Source organism: Anopheles maculipalpis, chromosome 2RL (genome assembly GCF_943734695.1).
Source record: "Anopheles maculipalpis chromosome 2RL, idAnoMacuDA_375_x, whole genome shotgun sequence".
Lineage (NCBI taxonomy): Eukaryota > Metazoa > Arthropoda > Insecta > Diptera > Culicidae > Anopheles > Anopheles maculipalpis.
In genome coordinates, this window is record NC_064871.1 from 31,315,814 (window position 1) to 31,335,390 (window position 19,577).

General features: G+C 41.8%; 1 protein-coding gene across 1 annotated transcript; it reads left to right on the forward strand.

The window, feature by feature from the left end:
- The first annotated feature begins 11,842 nt into the window (after positions 1 to 11,842).
- Positions 11,843 to 14,764, forward strand: LOC126558313 (putative odorant receptor 83c). The gene is made up of 3 exons (XM_050214308.1): positions 11,843 to 12,715; positions 12,785 to 12,874; positions 14,546 to 14,764. Exons 1-3 carry the CDS (start codon positions 11,843 to 11,845, stop codon positions 14,762 to 14,764), a joined length of 1,182 nt encoding a protein of 393 aa, XP_050070265.1.
- The last annotated feature ends 4,813 nt before the right edge of the window (positions 14,765 to 19,577 follow it).

Consider the following 19,577-nt stretch of genomic DNA (forward strand, 5'->3'; position numbering starts at 1 on the left):
TTGGAGTCTTCTAGATGGTTGGAGTCTTCGCAGGAGATTGTGCAGCTCGAAGTAGACATGATTTCTCTGGACCTTGTAGATCGCACCAATGAAGCATAACTTCTACCTCTTCAAGATCGCCGTCGTCAACTAATACTAATACTCTGCATCCGATTCATGCTCTATAACGGTTAAAGCCTCCGGTAAGCAGATACGACCTCTTCGTCACACTGATCCTCACAAAAATGTTATTGGCATCACTGTTTAGTCGAATATTTATCTTCGGCCAGTCGTTGTCGTCCACGAAGCCAATAAATTCTAGAAATTGGGTGAAAATCGTGCCGCGCTTCGCAAGACACCCTCCAGGATGATGTTGAACAGTGAACAGCATAATCTGTCCCCTTGTACCGCCGAACCCCGGGGAGAATCGATCGATTCCAACAGCATGCTAAACACTCTTAGTAGAACCCGTTGATAGTAGCCTCCAACAGTCGTTCCAGCTTCCCAGGGAGTCCGTGCTATTGTATCTTGTTCGATAGTTTGGCCTATTTTACAGTGTCAGGCAGGCTACCAGCCTTGAAGTCAAAGAACATTTCTGGATGATTTGCCGTAAAACAAAGATTCGGCAAGTTGTAGATAGCTTCCGACCAAATTCATAAAAGGAAGCGCAGGTCTGCAGAAAAGTAATCGAAGAAAAGTCCGGTAGTTCTTCATGGTCCAAAATCCTTACGATCAGCCTCTCCTGACCGAATTTGTTCAATTCGTCCTCCACGGTTGACTACATTTCAGCTGTTTGATGGCACTGACGACTTCCAGGGATGCAGAGGCGTTTCTTCATTGCAATGCTGGCGATCGTCTTACTGCTCTTCTCTGTTCGGTATATTAATTCGATCACCTTAATTTATTGAATATTATTACGGCAGGTGTAATTTTTTTTTCAACACAAGCGGTGTTGACAATACGGCATTGGACCGTCATAATCAATTATAAATAAATAAAAAAATTACGGCAGGTGTAAGGAAAAAATCGAAAAATGAATCATGGGATAAACATTAAATAAAGTTGTTATGTTATGAGAAGAAAGAGAAGGAAGAAAATAGAGCTCATGTGGAAGACCGCAGTACACCAGTTTACGTTGTAAACTCCACAAATTTGCTCCATTGCAATTTAGTCACATCCATTTGCCCATCTTCATCAATTTCCTATCGAAATCAACGTTCAATGTCACTCTTTTACGCGGTACAACAGCTGAAAGAAAAGCTCCGATTCGCCGAAAAGTGCTCGTATAGTTCAAACTATTCTTGTTCTCTCCATCACAGCACAGTCTCTGCGTGAATCATAATAACGACGAAAACAGGATTGGGAAACGAAATTCATTAGTTTCCTTGTCTAAAGACAAGTGCCGAGGTACTAGCTGTTTATGGGGGAAAAGTTCTGCCAGCTGAAGCGACAATCCGCGGGGAAATTTGACAATTATCAAACTTGTTTCAACAACTCTTTAGCACCGGATCGTTAAAGCTTTCCTACAAATCGTGACGAAGAAGTTGAAGTACTGAAAGGAATGCAAGGGTGGGAGATATGTTGATTTGCTTAGCGTTTTTAAAACAGCACAGCTTATGTTGGCTAACGAGTAGAACATATTCGTATAATTTTATGTAGGATGCTGTATGCCGCAGATGTTGAGATGTAACTAACTTGATAGAAGTTGTACAACTGTTTTTCAAGATTCGATGCTACAGCTTTACAGTATATTCATTGCTCCAGTCAATCTATAACTCAACGACAAGAATTGGATCTGAAAAGCTCTCTTGCTGGAACTTTTTCGTCCAGTTGTTTTAATTTATCTACTAATTTTCCCAAGTTAGAGAGCAAATTTGTCCTTCGCTATTGTTTCGATACGATATACGATATACGAAGGAATGGCCATTTTTGAAGCAAAAAATGATTGCGAACTGTCGATAGCTTTTTATCTTCTTTCAAACTCCTTCAACAGTTCCGCGAAGGATGGTCCAAACGGTTGTTTTCTGGCTAGAAAAGAAAACCAATCCTACTGCTTCGATGTTTTGCCGACGTAATCAGCACGAACGGATCGACCTCTATTTTTTTCTTCGATCGCTTACCTGTCCACCTACCCTTACGCCTTCCGTCCGTGGCGTCGTGACTGGAACGTAACGGAATGTGTAACGGTAAAACCAAACCGGTGACGGAAATCCTAATGATTACATGCCCTCTTTCCCACAGGGGTTGACTTTGACTTGAGCTTTACATCCTTCGATCGGCGGGGCCAAAGTATAAATGACCAGCTAGAGGAGCCGGTGAGAGATTGGTCTCAATTTTATGCTTAGTTTGGTCATTTTTACCACAACGCTTCCCTGTGGCTGGAGCAAAAAAGCACTGTTGTAGACCACAAGCAACAAGATAAAAAGTAGTTCGTTGGAGTTTGGGAAACGAACGAATAGCAAGTGTGGCCGAAGCTGGAAAACAAACCTCCACTCCGTACACTCAACGATGAACAAATAGAAAAACAGTACGACGATAGTGCGATCGTCGACAAGAACGGAGTCATTATCGTCTCCGAACGAATTGCGGAATAAATTGAGGAAAAACCCATTTCCATTCGGTGGGCAGCATTTAAGCAGGCTCGGTATGACCTCGGCTACTTGTGATGGGGCGGAAAACGGAGAAAAAAAAAAAGAAAAGTTAGTTAAGCCAATGAGGAAACTGGCCGGAGGACGTGGAGATGATGTCTGACAGCTTCGAATGATGGAGAAGGAGAACAGTCCAGGGGATGTGGCTCGATATGAGTGGCACGAATCCAATTTGGGGAAAGCGATAGGATGCTTTCGACAGTTACAACCATCGGACAGCGCAGACAGGATGAAAGTAAAAAAAAAGGGCGGCACGAAAAAATGGAGCAGGGTGTCGGTGGAAGGTGGTTCACTCGAAAAGAAAAACTACACAGGAAATGTAGGAAAGTTCTTATCATTTGTGCTGGCGATTCGGTGGCAGTGCTGATTAAGCAGGAAAACTTAATTGAAATGGCAATTACTGTGATCCATTGTGCTGCTTGTGTCCTGCGGTGGAACGGTATGTGAGGTGAGATTTTTGCTGGAAGGGGATTGAATGTAGCATTTCCTGTTTTTTATGAGTGTTTTTTTGGAACACGCTCGTAGGCTTCACTGGCTGAGAGACTTAAGCAGACTGTCTTCGGATACAAGGTGGAGTGTTTTGGATGAAGGATGAATCCTCGGGCGGTTTGAGCGGTGTATGGGTTTTTGAAGGACAACATTTACGTTCGTCAACAATTCAACACGCAATTCACATTTCACAAGCAACAATTCTTGTTCAGCTATAACCATAACAGATCTATAAGTAAGCACTTAATATTGCTAAAATAGATGTCAACAAGCAATTATTTCCATTCAATCTAAAATATCATTCACAGTGTGTGTATAAAATTACCCAAAAAAATAAAACACACAAACAAATCCTAAAATTTCTTATTTTTAATTTACTATTGCATATTTTTTATGTATCTTTCTCAATTTTTTCCTTTTATTGTTAGCAAAAAACAGGTGTTTCAAAGAATTTAAAACCAAAAGATATTGGGAATCAGTCATCAAAATGTACAACTAAAACATAAATATCTCGAGATTCAACTTAATTTACCTTTGTTTACTCTCTAACTCTCTTTCTATCTCCCTATAAGTTTCAGTTCCAGGCAGTTCCAAAACTGTCGCAAAAGGAAGGCAAGTGATTTCCACAGTACGGCGGCCTTCTGATCAGTCCAGCTTTGACACAAACTAGTTCGGCTGCGTTGGCATTGGGTTCGGAGTGTTTTCGGTTCGGAGTGTTTGTTGATCATTCTTGGATCCGATTCTTGCCAGGTTGAGCTGGAACTGTAACTGCTGGACTGTTCGGGGATTACTGTACACAGGCAAATAATTGTTTGTGTACAGTAATCAAATAACAATGTTTTTGTTTGTAACAGTCCAGTGCCAATAGGCAACCGAGATGCATTACAATTTCATTGCTGCAATAATAACACCAATAGTACCAGTACTGAAATAGACATGGAAAACAACCAAACGTCCACAACCGAGGATGCCCTTGATAAGGTAAAGAATGAGGAGGAAAAACCTGATCATTTGTGTTGATTGTTTCAGTTACACATGGTGTTGACAATAAGGTGACGTGCCGTCATACTTAATAATAAATAAAATTGAATAAATTAAAAAAAAAGTGGCTGAATATAGTTATATTACACATCTTTTCCTTTACAAAACGCATTCATCTTTCCCTAAATAAGAGATGGTTTGACATAACGCGAAGCAGCGATATGTTGTCCTCAGGATCTTCTGCGTTGCCTAAAGACCTCAATTAATCGCTAAACGTTTCTGATTATATTGATTTGTGGTTGATTCGATTTGTGGCTTGGCTATAGCCGGACCACATTTGAATATTCGAAGGTAACGTAAAGGTCAAGACGTAAAAGAACACATATAGTTTCGTATGTCGCTGGTAAAAGGAGTCAAGCATTGAAACATCTTTGCAATGTACAGTTTTTCAATATCGACAACTACATGTACATTATACTTATGTATTACATCTCTGACCATTACTAATAGTAGATTATGATGTAAACCACCGTGGCTTATTTAGATATGTTTTCAAAGTTTTGCTTCCAACATCAATCTGCAAGGGGTGGAAGCAGCAGCAAACAAAATTATTAATATTGATACTGCACCATCCCAACCGTGCACAAACCTACACGACCATAAATATGCTTCACATGCACAAGGTGTCGGTAAACGTATGGACACGTTTATAATAATTGTACGCTCATTTTTCACTCACACTTAACCAGTAATTAACGGTAAATAACTGTTATTCCTGGTGCTTAATTGTTCCCGAGGTATATTTCCCCGGGTTCCCTTCGTTTGACGAAGGGCGGAAACGGTCAGACAACAACGGAAGTAACGCACTACAGTTGGAACGGTGTCCAGGAAAATGCACTCCCCACAGTTGAATGGGAACGGTTGCTGCTGCTGCTGCTGCTGCTGCCATCAGTCATCAGTTAATTTGTTTGCCCACGGGCCAATCGAGGACAAATGAGTTGTCACGGTGCGTGTGTGCGGTATGTGCACACAAAATGAGTGCTACGTGCATTAATTTGTCCATCATTCTTTCCCACCAGGTGTCCCGAGCCCTTGCGATTGTGTTCCCGGTTTGTATGAGTAATCCCGAAATACGTTTGTTTTGCCATGACCGGAGCTGTTCGTTGGAGGTGGAGGACAGAAATAAAAACGAGAAGAATTGCTGATGGTCAAAATCGAGTTGATTTATGTTCGGACAATGGTTTGGGTAGGAAAAGTGAAACTCAGTAAATAAAAAAAAGAGGAAACACACGGATTCGCTTCCATCCGGTAAGCATTTCCTTAACATTACTTTACTCCCCAACCAACCTGACCAAAGTTGCCTACATCCGCCATGGCAAACGACCGGCGTGACGGAGACAAGGCAATGAGCTGATTTAACACCCATTAACTGAATTAGCCGGCGATTTATCATTTAATGAACATTTTAAATCTCCACTCGCGTGCACAAGCACCGTTCCGAAACCGTTGCAATCGCGTTTAATGCTTCATGAAATATTCTCATATTCCCAAACAATATTTTGTCCCTTCTCCTTTTTGTTGGGTGGTGTCCCGCCAAAAAGCTGGCCACGACCGGGCCATCCAACGCTCTGGTTGGGGTCTGGCCTGTCGCTGATCCCATTCATAATTCGGCTACTTCCGTCCGGTTGGAAAAGTGCATTATCTACCTCCAACCTCTGCCCCAAAAAACATCCAACCAGAAACCCAACCTCGAAGCCAGCAATCTGGCTACTGGCAGCATTACTTCCCCGGCTTTGGGCTTAACCTCGCGTCACGGTTGGTGGCTTCATCATTAAAGCTACCTTGGTAGCTAGTATTGCCTTCAGTGTTGGTGTGCGGCTATCGGCTAGATCGGTTGCGATAGTCCCGTGAACGTGAGGTCCCACTGGAAGCGTTTACTAAACGATAACCACACCCGCGATCCCGATTGTGCTGGTCGGTTATGTGCAGTGCACATGTCAAGTGCATCCACCGCTCGCGGTTCCTTCGAACCGTTCGTCCGCTTCCGATGAAAGCCAATTAGGGGTGTGCGTGGAATTAATGCAGCTATCTGCTAGGTGCACCGGTGAGTGTACTGCTTTGAAGCGGGATAAATTATGCAACATTCACGTGCACGATGTGGTGGATTATTGAATTTTAGCGTAAACTATTTCATTTATAACATTGTCTGCAATCTTACCCGTACGGTGTGCGAAATGTTTACGCCGTGCGTTGAGGATGAACGTCAAATTTTCCGTTAACAACGTTTAAAACATGAAACACGGAGGAGTGAGCATGATAACGAAATTCAGGCTTTGAAGTTTAGTAACAGTGTTTGGTGGCAAGATCGGGGTTTAGCTTCATAAATAGACAATCGCCTTACAATGTGTGAAGAGATCGAATTCATACCATGATGTTACATTAATTATTCATCAACACTAATTAAGATAAATGAATCATAATATGTATTTTTATGCAATAGCTTAGCTGGTAATACGATTTTAAAGGCAAAGGATCTATTGCTGTTAGTTTATCAATCCCATCATTATTATTCACTGGAAACTGACTTTAAATTTATTAGAATTCTAGTAAACGTCTGATGCTGTACATTTTTATGGAATTCTAAAAAAGAATTTATAGAATATTTATAGAATTAATTTCCTCAAGACACCTCTAGGAAACCGTAGAGACAGAGACAGAAACAGTAAAGTTTAACGTACTATAATTATACTTCCACCATGCTAATCCCTCCAGTTCCAAGGTTTCGCGGATGGCATCCACATCGTTGGCCGGAGATCTCCTTTGGTGACGATCTTAAGGTGGTAAAGTAGTGCAACATCCAAGGCATGATAGTAACTGCACCACCAACAATCAACGTGGACACCAAAGTAAGCAGCAACATTAATTTCTTGTTCTCATTGCGACATTGTTTTTATCACAATTTCTCATCCTCCCATTATCTATGTTGTCTCGTGAACCTTCCAAATTGCCGAAGTGAAAGGGTAATGAATATTTTGATGTTGTAGTTAACCTAGCGTACAAACATAAATTGCAGCCGCTCCAATTAATTTACCATGAAAGCCCATTCGGGCGTATTTCCATTATCGTAACGTGCCCCTTGGAGCTTGGAAAAGTCAAATATTTTCATGCGTGATTAAGCTAAAGGCATATTTTTATGACCTTCTCGTATGAACTATCGCCGTACCTTGCGGCTATCGTTTGATCTATTTCTTCTCCGTGTGGCGCGGCGTGTGCGTGGAGCTGTGAAAGCTGCTTAAAATATTCTTCGTACTGTTACCTGCGAATGGGATGGTTGGATTTTGATTATTTATCGCTGATAGAATATAATGATCTTTCAATCTTGTTCAGATAAAGGTGAACTGGTGTTCGTTTTTTTCCCTATCCTATCACCAAAAACCTATTACGTGCCGCTTAGATAAGCCATTTACAAAAGAGGGTTTTGAGAACCCGTGTCCTAGAACGAGGTTTTGGTAGCGTCTAATCGTAATGCTGACCCCGGTGCTTTGGTCATTTTTTCTCATATCGATAATTTATGCCCTTCCCAGCCCATCCCGTTGGCCAAGCGCCAATCCCTTCGGGAGCGGTTTTGGGCAATTCACCAACGATCATTTTCTGATTGGATGAAATTGATATCAGAATTCGGCTCTTCGTTTCACACCGCCCATCCTTTCGTCCGTATTCGACCGACAACGCTGGAAAGAATGCTGCACGGGGTATACAATTCCCCGAAATAGCCAGTGGCTATCGAGTATCATCATTATCTTCACCATCAGGATCAGGTCGCATAAGGGTAGCAGCATATTTGCTTTAGTACTAGAACACCAGTCTCCGAGGAATCTCGTCTGAAAGGGAGCATACACCCCAGTACCAAAAATCACTGCCGCTTGTGATGGGAGTGCTCTAGGGGAATTGGAAATGGAGAGGACGATTTCACTCGTTTTGTCTAGCAGAGAAAGACACCAGTCAGTTCGCAGCCATCGAGCTGCAAAGGGATCGCCCAAAGGGAACTCGAACCGGTCGAAGCCCTTGGTTGCAAGGAGCAAACCATTGTTCTGGAGCTCTGGGGCAGAAACTGGAAGGGAAGAATCAATCATAAAGAGCTATTTTTCGCTGCGCCCTGTAGGCATCTCGTGTTGCGCACCAATGAACGGACGGGATGGCATAATCGTAGTACCAGTAGGAAGCAAATTTCTGACATCAGGTGTCACATACTGCTTGGCTGCTTGACGAAGACGCTGAAATGCCGATGATGATGGAGCTTTTCACTCCCGGAAACGGCTCGTACACAATTTTCGTTCAACAATTCATTCGCTACGTTCATTGTCTTGTTTTTTCTTCTTCTGGGCTGTGCTCTAAGTTTGCCCAGGATGTTGCTCTGCTTCTTTTGCCGTAGACAAGATACATTCACGAGGGGAAAATGTACGGTACGCACCGAACGTAGAGGTCACAGGTGTCAGGTTTTATTCCCTGTACGTGTGTGAGTGGGCCCGTGTTTTCGCATCTACTGCAGGGATGATTTCTGACGAATGAAATCATTTTTTGGAGTGCGTGTTGTCAAATATTCATTCGATTCCGGAACCAACGCTGTCAACACCCGGACGCCTTCGACACATCCTTAGGTTCAAGTTACCGCTTTTTTCATGCTTTTCTTCACGACTGTTCTTCACTCTTTGTGTTGGAAGACGGTTTTCACACGATCATAGAGTTTTTGGAGACTCCGGATTTGATGCTTTGACGAGCTGGTGAGGAGCTCGTTTTGGCAACCGTGACAGCCTGCGAAAAGGGCCCACTGTTAACCAGTCCGGTAACCATATGGAGCTGGATTTGATATTCAAATTATGAAATGAAAAGGAGGTTAATCGAGTTTTAGCTTCAGTGTTGATAGCACGTGCGAGGTGAGGCTAAGGTGTGAGGAAATCGAAGTCTATTCTGTCCAAAAAGTTGGGACCGAAAAGACAGGTTCGATAATTGAATTCGTCGTTCGCAAAAAAAAGCTTGTGGCAGGTGACGCAAAAGAAACAAACGTTAGCTCTGATACAGATACAGCGACTATCTAAGGGTCGCAGCTGACAGGGATGTGCAATATATGAAAGGAAATGGATAGAGCTTTTGTCGCTGCAAGACAATGGTACAAAATAATACATATTGGTTGAAAAAAAGTTTTACCTTAGTTAAATTTCTGTGTTAATTTTCGTTACTTGTACGATGCAGTATCAATGTTGTGAATGTTGAAAAATACAAATATTCATAACAACTTTTTTTTTAAATTCGCACAATTTATTCTTTGGTGGTGACCATCAATGCGACAACCTGATGTCTCCAACGTGTTAAATGTGTTGCCTATGTTTCTAGAAAAGCATTCTGCTTATGAAATGACAGAACATTTTGACATAGAATGTTTATTGAAAGTAAAGACAATGGTTGAAATAGGTAAACCACAATAGATAAAGTTCTTCTAGAAATGGAAGTAAGAAAGGTTAAAGTCGAATATCTTGCCATATGATTTAGAGCAAATGTTCAGTATGTAAATCGCGTCAACATGCATCGGTTAAACATGACTTGCACAGCGACATTGGATCGGATGGAGGATAAAATGTTTTCATAATAGTGTAGCATACCTGTAATACATCTTAACAATACTTTATTTACACAGACAGTTCCTAACCTCATCGAAATAAACATTTCTCCATACCATAATTTCAGACAGATAATTCATTAAACTTAAGTGAACTACATAGAGAATGCTACAAATGTATATGTAGCGTTTTAGACCAAGCACTCGTTGAAACACGAACTTTAAAGAATCCTACCAGCGCACTCAGCTAGCGAGTGACGCATTGCAATATGTTATCAATTCAAAACAAGACCAGTGCGCCAAACAACGACCGGTGCGTGAGTGCAGATAGTGGTTACCATCACAAAACAAATAACTTTATGTAGATCAGATAAAACAAATAACGAATGTCGTCCGGCACATTTTAAGCAGACTCATCAATCGATCGCGCCGCTACCAATCAGTACACTTTAGGCTTACGTAGACTCTTTGGACAAAATAAAATAACAAAAAAGGAAAACCACGAAGGAAATTTTTTCGGTTACAAAAAGCGAGCAAAAACTGTTATAAGAATTGGGTATAAATAAAATTGTCTTCTCAGCCGCTCAATCAAACCACTACAACAACTTTCTCGTGGTTCGATTGTCCCCCTATCCAAGGAAAGACCTCAAACCTCCAATATGCCTTTGAAGGATATTCCTTCTGAATATCCAAAGTCGTTTGACCGAGCAAGTCGGCGCCGATGAGCCGCCGATCGAGAGTCTCCCTTCCAAAGGTGAGGCGTTGATGTCTCCAACTTTCCAGTGAGGAAGATTCTCATCTAGAATCTTCAGACTGCCTGAACAGTCAAAAAGAATAAAGATATTGAATCGCACCGCTAGCAGTAGTAGTTCCATTCTTGTCGCAATTAAAAATCCTTCTTTCCAGAACTTCTTTCCCACCACAATCACTTGCACAACGATGTCGGACGCGAAGGATTAAACGTCCTCAAAAGGGACCTCAAAAGGGTCAAAAGGGTTAAGGTATGTTTTGCTTGAAGAAAATGAACCATACCATTCTCCTTGTCCCAGAGAATAGTCATTGTGTTCAAAATAAAGGAAAAATTGTACATGTGCAGAATTCCTTGATACATCAAAGTTGTCCGTGTTTTAGATACAATCGAAACAATCAGAAACAAAGAATATCATTATTCTGCTTTGAATGATCATAACCGACCGTAAACAGCTATTAAAGTCTTAAGGGTTAACGTAGATGCATCTAATATAGGTGGTTAATTGTTAAATGTATGCAAGAAGATATTGTTTACCCACATTATCTTTACGTACGAATGCTTGATCGCTTGTCTTGAACGACTGAACTTTAGAAATCATCTTATTTCATGCAGAATCCTCGTAAAAACGGGATGTTTCTTAAATTGAATGACGAAAATGAGTTGAAAAATCCATTCCCACATTTCCATATGCTCTATTCACTTCTGTACTTTTTCGTAAAAATGGTTTCGCTTTAGTCTTTAAACTTTATATCTTCATAAGTAGATTACTCTAACACACCACTAAAAGGGCAACACAGTTGTATTCAACTCATCACGACAATGGAATTGGCTTTTTGTCGGCACTCAAGTCACATGGTAATTTGTTTCATTGCTTTGTGCGGTGTTTACAACGCTTCTATTAAATACCATTAGACAATTGAACTAACAACCCGTCGAAAAGGATATTACATCCCTGCAAACGCGAAAACTATTAACAACAAGATACAAAAACAAAACAAAAAACACGAACACACCCGATAGCAGCTGTTGTGCAACTCGATGGTGGTACAGGTGTTGTTGTACCTCCACTTAGTCGATTATTTATTCAATTAATTTAACGGTTGATTTGCAATTTCATGCATCAAAAAAAGGGATAAAAAAAGGGAAATTAAACCCTTCCAGCCAAGGTGCGTGCATAATATGTTTCAATCCAATAACTATTGTTGCTGTATGCAAACAGTGAAACAGGACAAAAAACCGAACAAACCCAACCACTTATCACTCGGCATTGGAATTACTTATTCAAACCGTTATTGACTTTAACGCAGGTAAATGAATAGAGTTATAAAATTGCGACTGGAGCCGAACTGCCGTCCAGTACAGTGTCGGTCGGCCGTGGTCATGGATGCCGCGAAAAAATTCCACCAGTACGAACGTTACCTGCGTACGCTCTGCAACGTGCTGGGGTTCGATGTAGTTAGTAAAGGGTGGAAAAAATCCTTTCGTACCTATGTGACGATCTTTCTCTGCGGCCAATACTTCCTCTGGATGGTGTGGTCAATCATTATAGCGAGCGATACGTTCGAGCTGCTGAAGTCGCTCTCGTTCATCGGGTTCTTCTTTCAGTGCTCGTCCAAGATGTACTACACGATCGCGAATGCGGCCCATTACGGGAACAACTTCGGTGGGCTGCAGGAAACAATCTACAACGCCCATATGGACGGGACGGTAGAGCAGAAAACGGTGATCGAGCGTGTTATTTCGGTGATCCTGTTGGCAACGAAAGCTACCACCGTGCTGTACACTTCGTCCCTGTTTATCTTTTCACTCTATCCGGCGTACATGTACTTTGTGATGAATGTGAAAGTGACGATCTTTCCGCTGTACATACCGGGGATAAACATTTACTCGGCGTACGGGTATGGGATTACGAACTCGCTGCACATGCTGATAGCGGTGTACGGTTTGCTCGGCGCTCTTACGTCTGACACAGCGTTCATGCTGTTTGTGATGCATTTCATCAGCTACGGGGAACTGTTTCGAATCGAGTGTGAACAGTTTGCACGTGATTTGAGTGATTTTGGTGAGCAGTGGGAAAGACACACGCCACAGTACAAAGCTTTCTGTTACGATCGGATGCGTGCGCTGTATCAGTACCACCAGAAGGTGATCGAGTATCTTAGCTCGCTGCAGGAGTGTTATCATAGTATCTGCGTATTTCAGGTAGCTTCCTGCAGCTTTTCGGTTATGTTCAACCTTTTTCTGGCGCTTACGGTAAGCTTTTTGAGCAGAAAAAGAAAACATAAAATTAAGGTTAGTTAAAAAAACTCGCTTCGATTTCAGACTGATTGGTACGCCACGTACAGTTTCATTGTTATCTCCTGGTTTCAACTGTTTGTCTTCTCGCTGCTGGGTACTGTCATGCAAATTATGGTAAGTAAATCATAAAAAATACCCCTTTCCTGAACAGGCGTAGGTCAGGATCGAGACAGATTGGAAAAAAACTCAATATTGGACAAAACTGACATATTATTATTTTTTAATTCATATAGGCCAGGCCGTATTGCTAATAATAACTTAAAAATAAGATACTCCTTTCTACTTTCATCTTTGCTGGGAGATATTTCCTTCTCCGAGCCGTTAAAAGGCACCAAATCCCGTGTGTGCTTGGTTGTTCCTTTGCGTAATATTCCGTCATTCATAGCGAGGGTCTTATCGTGTGAGGGCACCTTATCCCGGTGTGTATGTGGGGGTTTCCATGCTCGTAGTCCTGACGGTTTTGATCGTTTTCTGTTCTGGTTGGTAGCGGGGGTCTCGTTTGTGGCTTTCTTCTCCCTTTCTATGATTTGTTCGACGATATCATTGGTCGGAGCTCATTCATACATTCTTTCAGTCATCCATTCATTCATCATCATTCATACAAGCGAGGTTCAACACATATAAAACAGACAAACAGTGGGTGTAGAGCACGGCAGAAAAGTTCTCAGAAAGACCTCGTCCCAGACTGCCACTAGGTCCCGTAGCGGAACGTTTGGCAGCTTTCCAATGCGTCTAACAAGGTGGGTCGAGCTGCCTCGTATTCCACATAAGACCATAGAGGATGATCTATGTCGTGGTATCCGAGGCCGCAGCCACATAGTCGACTTGGAGACGACCTGTCCTGTACGCTGGAGATGCGTGCCCAAAGCGAAATGATTAGACCTAAGCCTAGACATCATTCGAATGAACGCACGATCACCTGAGATGCCGTTTAACCAAGGCTTAAAGGACACTTGGGGAGTGATCGAATATATAAACCTCCCGAGCTCATCGGTGTCCCACAAACTCTGCCACCGAGCCAAGCAGAGAGACTGTGGGGTACGCATGTACCCCAAATAGCACCCTTCCGAAGCACCTTTTTTGGTCAATTTTTCTGTCCTTTCAATGCCGGCAACACCGCAACGGGCAGTCAGCCAAACAAGAGATATTCGGAAAGATTTCTTAAACAATGAGCTTAAGACCTTTAATATTTCTTTTACGAAGTAGTCCTGGTTGTTAAAAGGCTTCACAGATTTTAATGCTTCGACAGCTTAAATTGTCGGAGAAAATAAAATATTCGTCTGGTAACACTCTCATATCTGACCGCTAATTTATTTTGTCCACAGTAATTGTTTTAAATTATTCTAGCTTAGTTTTTAAATAAAAATAATATTTTTCCTGTTTCTGGCGTACACATTCCGATTTAGTAGCGTATGATCTAGTCACTCAGGGAATACAGCTTTGTAATGGATATGATCAGATTTTATATTTCCAATATTAATTAATTATTCTATCCTTTTGAATACCAAGTGGAGTCGTCTAATAATGATGAAATGCCAAAATGATGACTCTGCCAGACTTAATGGGACGACTACAGTAGAGTCCTATTTTCCGCAAAGGGTGAAATCGCTTTTGACATATTTTATTTCATCTTTTCAGCCTATATTTTTAAAAATAAATAACAATGTTCCAATTCAAAATTATTCGTAAGAATATTGTAGAAAAGTTGAAATCTTCTTACTTCATCATAAAAATCTGGATGATCTGACACTTAAAGATGATTTCAACTTTTTCCGCTTTCCACAGAACGATCGGTTGAACATTTACATTGCGAACCTGCCCTGGTATTTGCTGCCGAACGAGGAACAGCAGCGGTACAACTTTATGCTCGGCCGTAGTCAACTTCCCGCCGAGATGGTCATCCGTAGCGTTGGTCCAATGAATATGGAAACCTTTACCGATATAATGCAGAAAATCTACTCAGCCTTCACGATGATGTACAGCTTTCTGGTGGATCTCGGTTAACTCCATAGCCAACATCATTCAACTTGGATCGCTTCATCGTGCATACCTTTTTCAGTTCACATGCAGCAGCTACTGCTTCTTTGCTTGATTTGTTTTTAAAAGTATATTCAATCGAGTATGACTACCAGCTTTTGCAAAGCGAACGGTAATTGAAAGTCGTTCAAAATCACACCCAATATGGCATGTGCTCATTATTCAAAACCCCTATTTACCTCAACGCATTTTCCTGATTTTCCACGGAGATAGTACGTCCACTTCTTCGCACTGTTGCGTACCGTAACGTGTACCACTCGACCTGTCATTTCCTGTTGCTCATTCGCTGCTCATATTTATAACCAATTTAACCTGTCATTTTCAGTGAACGATGACACAGGTAATCACCGTGTGTAGCAGGTGTGGAGCGCCAACCAGATGACGCGTGCGACGACGGTGAGTTCGTTTCGAGTGGCCACACTCTAAGCCGGGGTATGGTTAAAAATTTGTTTTCGAACTTTGAGCACAATTTCGAGCATGATAATGATAACAACAGTGGAAAGAAAACGGTGAAAAGAGTAGGCAAAAGGAGGCAAAAAGAACATATGAAAAGAAAACCATTATCCCGAAGGGAAAGTGGCTCAGGAAATGGAAACTCTTGGCAAATGTGTAAACAAAGTGTTACGTGTGCGGATAGGGCAAGGAGAACAGCGTACCTTGAAAGGTGGGAGGAGAAAAATTAAAAGTGAAAAAATGTCATAAACAGTGACGTCTTTTATGTGCTACACGTCTGGCTCCTGAAATCTTTCAACAGTTTGTGTAGCTTCCTTTTTTTCACTGCTTTTTTTTACACGCTCGCTAGCATTCAGGTTCACTTTCATACAGTTGCTTTTCTTCGGCAGACTAAATAGGACGCGTGCGTTTTTCCGTATTTTTTCGTACTCATTTTTCTTGTGTTCCGTTGGGTGTTTGTTGCAAAAGACGGGTTTGTGGAAGCATTTGTTGCCACGAGCCAAACTTTTCGTTTCCTTTCATGTCGTACCTGTAAGTGAAGAGGGCTGCCTGTTATCCTTTCATTTGCTCGCTAGTCTTGGGTGAGTTTTCCATTTTGGTTTATTTTTCCTCTCTGCTTTTCCACCTTTTTTGCTCACGATTTTCTTCGCTGTCGCTGGAAGGGATCAGGATGATGTGATGATGTTCAATCTTCCGCGCCCAACCCTCGCAGTTCTTTCGAGCAGTCGGGCACACACATACACGCGTACGTGGAACAAGCACCAACCTTCGGATGTGTTTGATAAAATGATAAAAAAAAGTGTAATGAAGGAGAATGAGAAGAAAAAAACCAGTACATACTTGCTTTGAAAAATAAGATCTGACCCACGCAGATTGAAAGGCAGCCAGGCAATATTGCAGCCAGTCTAGGAGGGTGGTGACATGAGAAGCAAGGCAGCACTAGGTGGCAGGGCAGGTACGGCCACATTAAATAGCGTTCCTGAGGCATATTCAGTTTTCTGTTTTTCTTACCTTGCTCGGCACGTTTGAGCTTGCGTTTGGGTCGTTTATCAACTGGCTCCTGTTTCTAGCCCGCCCAGCGATGAAGGTGTATGGAAAAGTAACGGAGAATGAACCAAAAAGAAAAAAAAGGCAAGAAAATCAGCTAACTTACCTTCGCATGGTAAGCATACCGGGGTGCGAGGATGAAAGCTCGAAAGGAAAAGGATGCAAAGAATGAAATTAAAAACCGGAACCGGAAAATCCTATTGCGGCGTGCCGTGTTTTTATGGAGCTTGCTCTAGTCAGCCGAGATTTCCTGTCACTTTGTAGAGCTACGTTTTAATATTCATAAAACACACCCAAACACACACACAGCGCCGGGGCAGGAAAAGGAAAGAGAAAACCCGTTGTTGTACATTCTAGTGCGGCGTAATGCTATTTTCGTGCGAACTTGTGAGATAAAAGGTGAACCAGCAGATGGAATTGCTTTTGTTTAGTTTGTTGTAGCTTTGCAAATAAAAAAAAAGTTTGCTAATGCTGGAGAAACCTCATCAAATTACTACTTATTATTGTCTTGTTTTTAGCGAAGATCTCAGAGTTTTTTGTAAAGTAATTATGGATGATAGAGAAAAACAAACATAATGCAAATGTCAATAATCATCAATAATCATGTGTAACATGTATCGCCTTCATTCACTTTTTTTGTCTGTCCTGGCCCTGGTTGTCAAATCAAGTAGATGAAGGAAAGTGGAGTCATGAAAAATTCCGACAGTAACTGGCGGAAAGATCAAGGAAACCTTTTAGTTGCAAATTTCGAACAACTCTTAACATCTTCATATATCTATTGCTTGACGTGGAAGCTCGAATTTTACTTAGCATTATTAGCCACCAGTCCTCTGGAAAGTCGTAATGATGGATGACCAATCAAAATTGGTACCATTTAATCATAAAGGGGCATAATGGGGCGGCCCGGTGGTGACAGCGGCGCCAGTCTTCCCCTTCTGGACCGTGCCACCGTAGTGAGGACCGGCTATCAAACTACGTGCTATCGGCAGTCTAGTAAGCCTTTCGATGGCCTGCGTGACCCTAAGGACGTTAAAACAAGAAAAAGAATCATAAAGGTAAGATTTGGTGTAGTTACACTGAGGCACAGAAAGAGAAGGAAGCATTAACAAGCATCAAGAAGCTTTAGAAATGGTGAATTTAATATCATGGTTTAGAAGTTTGTGCAATAATAATTAATCAGACGTTTATTTGTCAGTCGATGTACAAGTAAACCCACGCCATGTTTATGTTATGTTTTAAAATTCAGACACAGGTATGAAATGCTTGTAACATCACGGTATTGAGAACACAACACATAAGCAAGAACGAGTCAGAAGTGTTGATTCTTGTACAAAGATCAGTGACGGCAAACATTGCCGAGTACGGTTCATTTGCTCTTCCAGGAAATATTCGGAAGGATCTGGAGTTGCCTAAAGCTGTGTTGCAGTAAATCGCCATGCAATATTGTTTTACTCTAGCAACGAACTGCCTACTCTTTAGCAAGGTCTTTGGACAAATTGTGCCGGTATGCTGTCGATTCATATTGATGACTGTTCCTGCTACTGAGTACAGTTTGATAGAGTATATCTGTCAGGTAAAAGCTCGTATGAACTTAGACGCCTCTTCTTGACATATCCTTGATACATTGTTGTCGCTGCAAGTTCTGTGCGTCAGTCATATAGCCATATATTGAGGAACGCCTTGAGCTACTGAGGAGGATCGTTACATACTTACACAAAGCGATTAGATATAGCAGGAATGAATGATTGGATTGGGAAATGGTCCAGTGGTTCACGGATTATTTTGAAACTTCGGAGTAAAAATCATGTTTAAACTCCTGGGGACGATCATCAATATTTGTCAGGATAAGAACAGACCAGGTCAGTTCTTCCAAATTAGGTAAATAAATTTACTTTTTACAGGGAATGTGCAACCCATTTTGTCCTTATAGACATTTATTGCTAAAATTTATTTATAAATGGTTTAGTTAGCAAATCTTAATTTGTTTTTCAAACACAAAAATCAAGTGGGAAATTAAGAAGTGTGGTCAAATATAAATGCATAACAGAAAATTTTTAACAATTGTATTCATATTAACAAAACTAACTTTGCCTGATAAAAAATCTCGGTCACACAATGAATTAAAAGTCTCTTTTCAATAACACTGCAAAACTTTTATACTTGTAACTCTAGAGTCGTTTGGCGTTTCTGGTGTGTGGGTTCCACCCGTGAAAACCGATTTGCCACCACTCGTCAATCGTCCGAATTGCTGCTTATTTAAGCGACAAAAAGCAGCGCATTAAAATTGTGGCGAACAGAATCTTAAAAAGTACTTTTCCGACAAACTTTCCAGCTTCGAAGCACCGAACGTCGTTGTTTGCTGCCGCATACTTTTGCGCGACCATTGTGTGGCCGGGCTCAAACGTTTCGAAGAAATAAGGCCATTCGATAGCGAATGAACACAAACAGTTTTTCCACCCCAAAACAAACGGAATCCATTTAATTCAATTAACGTAAACCGTTTTTAGCCCATCATCCCTCGCGCTCGTCCCCACCGTGTGCGTTCGCGGCAAAGTTTTGCTCCATGGCGGGAATGGGAATTCAAATTCATCGGCCGACCATGGTTGGAAGCTTTTCCGCAGTTTGATTTTCCCGGCCACGCTTGGTCACGCTTGGGTGGCGTGGTCGCACAGCACCAAAGTAAAGAACTATGTTCACGCATTCGGTTACAATTCTATCAATTATTTTGCCCCAGCCTTCCCCACTTACGGCACACCAACGCTCCGGCTCCCGCTTACTCCATTCTCTGTTCCACGTCGCGAAAGTAAGAAAGAAACAAAAAAACTTGCAGGACTACCAGAAAGCAACTGTACAAAGTGATAGAATTGCTAGGTTAGGCTCATCACATCACTCGTAGGATTGCAAGGAGAACATGGAGAGGCCTCAAGCTGTGCAAATGTGTGTGTGTGTGTGTGTGTGTGTGTGTGTGTGTGTGTGTGTGTGTGTGTTTTAGGGTGTGCTTTTGTTTCCGGGAAAATTCACCGCGTGGTAGCACGATGGACATAGCCGCTCAAAACTTATGTCCCTGGAAGCTTGGTAATTGAATGTTTTTATTAAAATTCTTTGGTTGAAGTTTTGGAGTACCGAAACCACAGAATCCTTCACCATGCCACACATGCACACACTCAGGCACAGCTACAAATTTGTAGTACTCGCCTATCGTCGGTGGAATTTCAACCGGCTGCAATAAATGGTGCCGCTACGGGTAGTAGTGCGATGCTTCGTGCGATGGCGTAGGCTG

Excerpts from the sequence above, each read along its gene's own strand:
- LOC126558313 (XM_050214308.1), top strand. The coding sequence starts at position 11,843 with ATGGATGCCGCGAAAAAATTCCACCAGTACGAACGTTACCTGCGTACG. Across the intron at positions 12,716-12,784 it reads ACCTTTTTCTGGCGCTTACG|ACTGATTGGTACGCCACGTA; the intron begins GTAAGCTTTTTG and ends CTTCGATTTCAG. Across the intron at positions 12,875-14,545 it reads GTACTGTCATGCAAATTATG|AACGATCGGTTGAACATTTA; the intron begins GTAAGTAAATCA and ends CGCTTTCCACAG.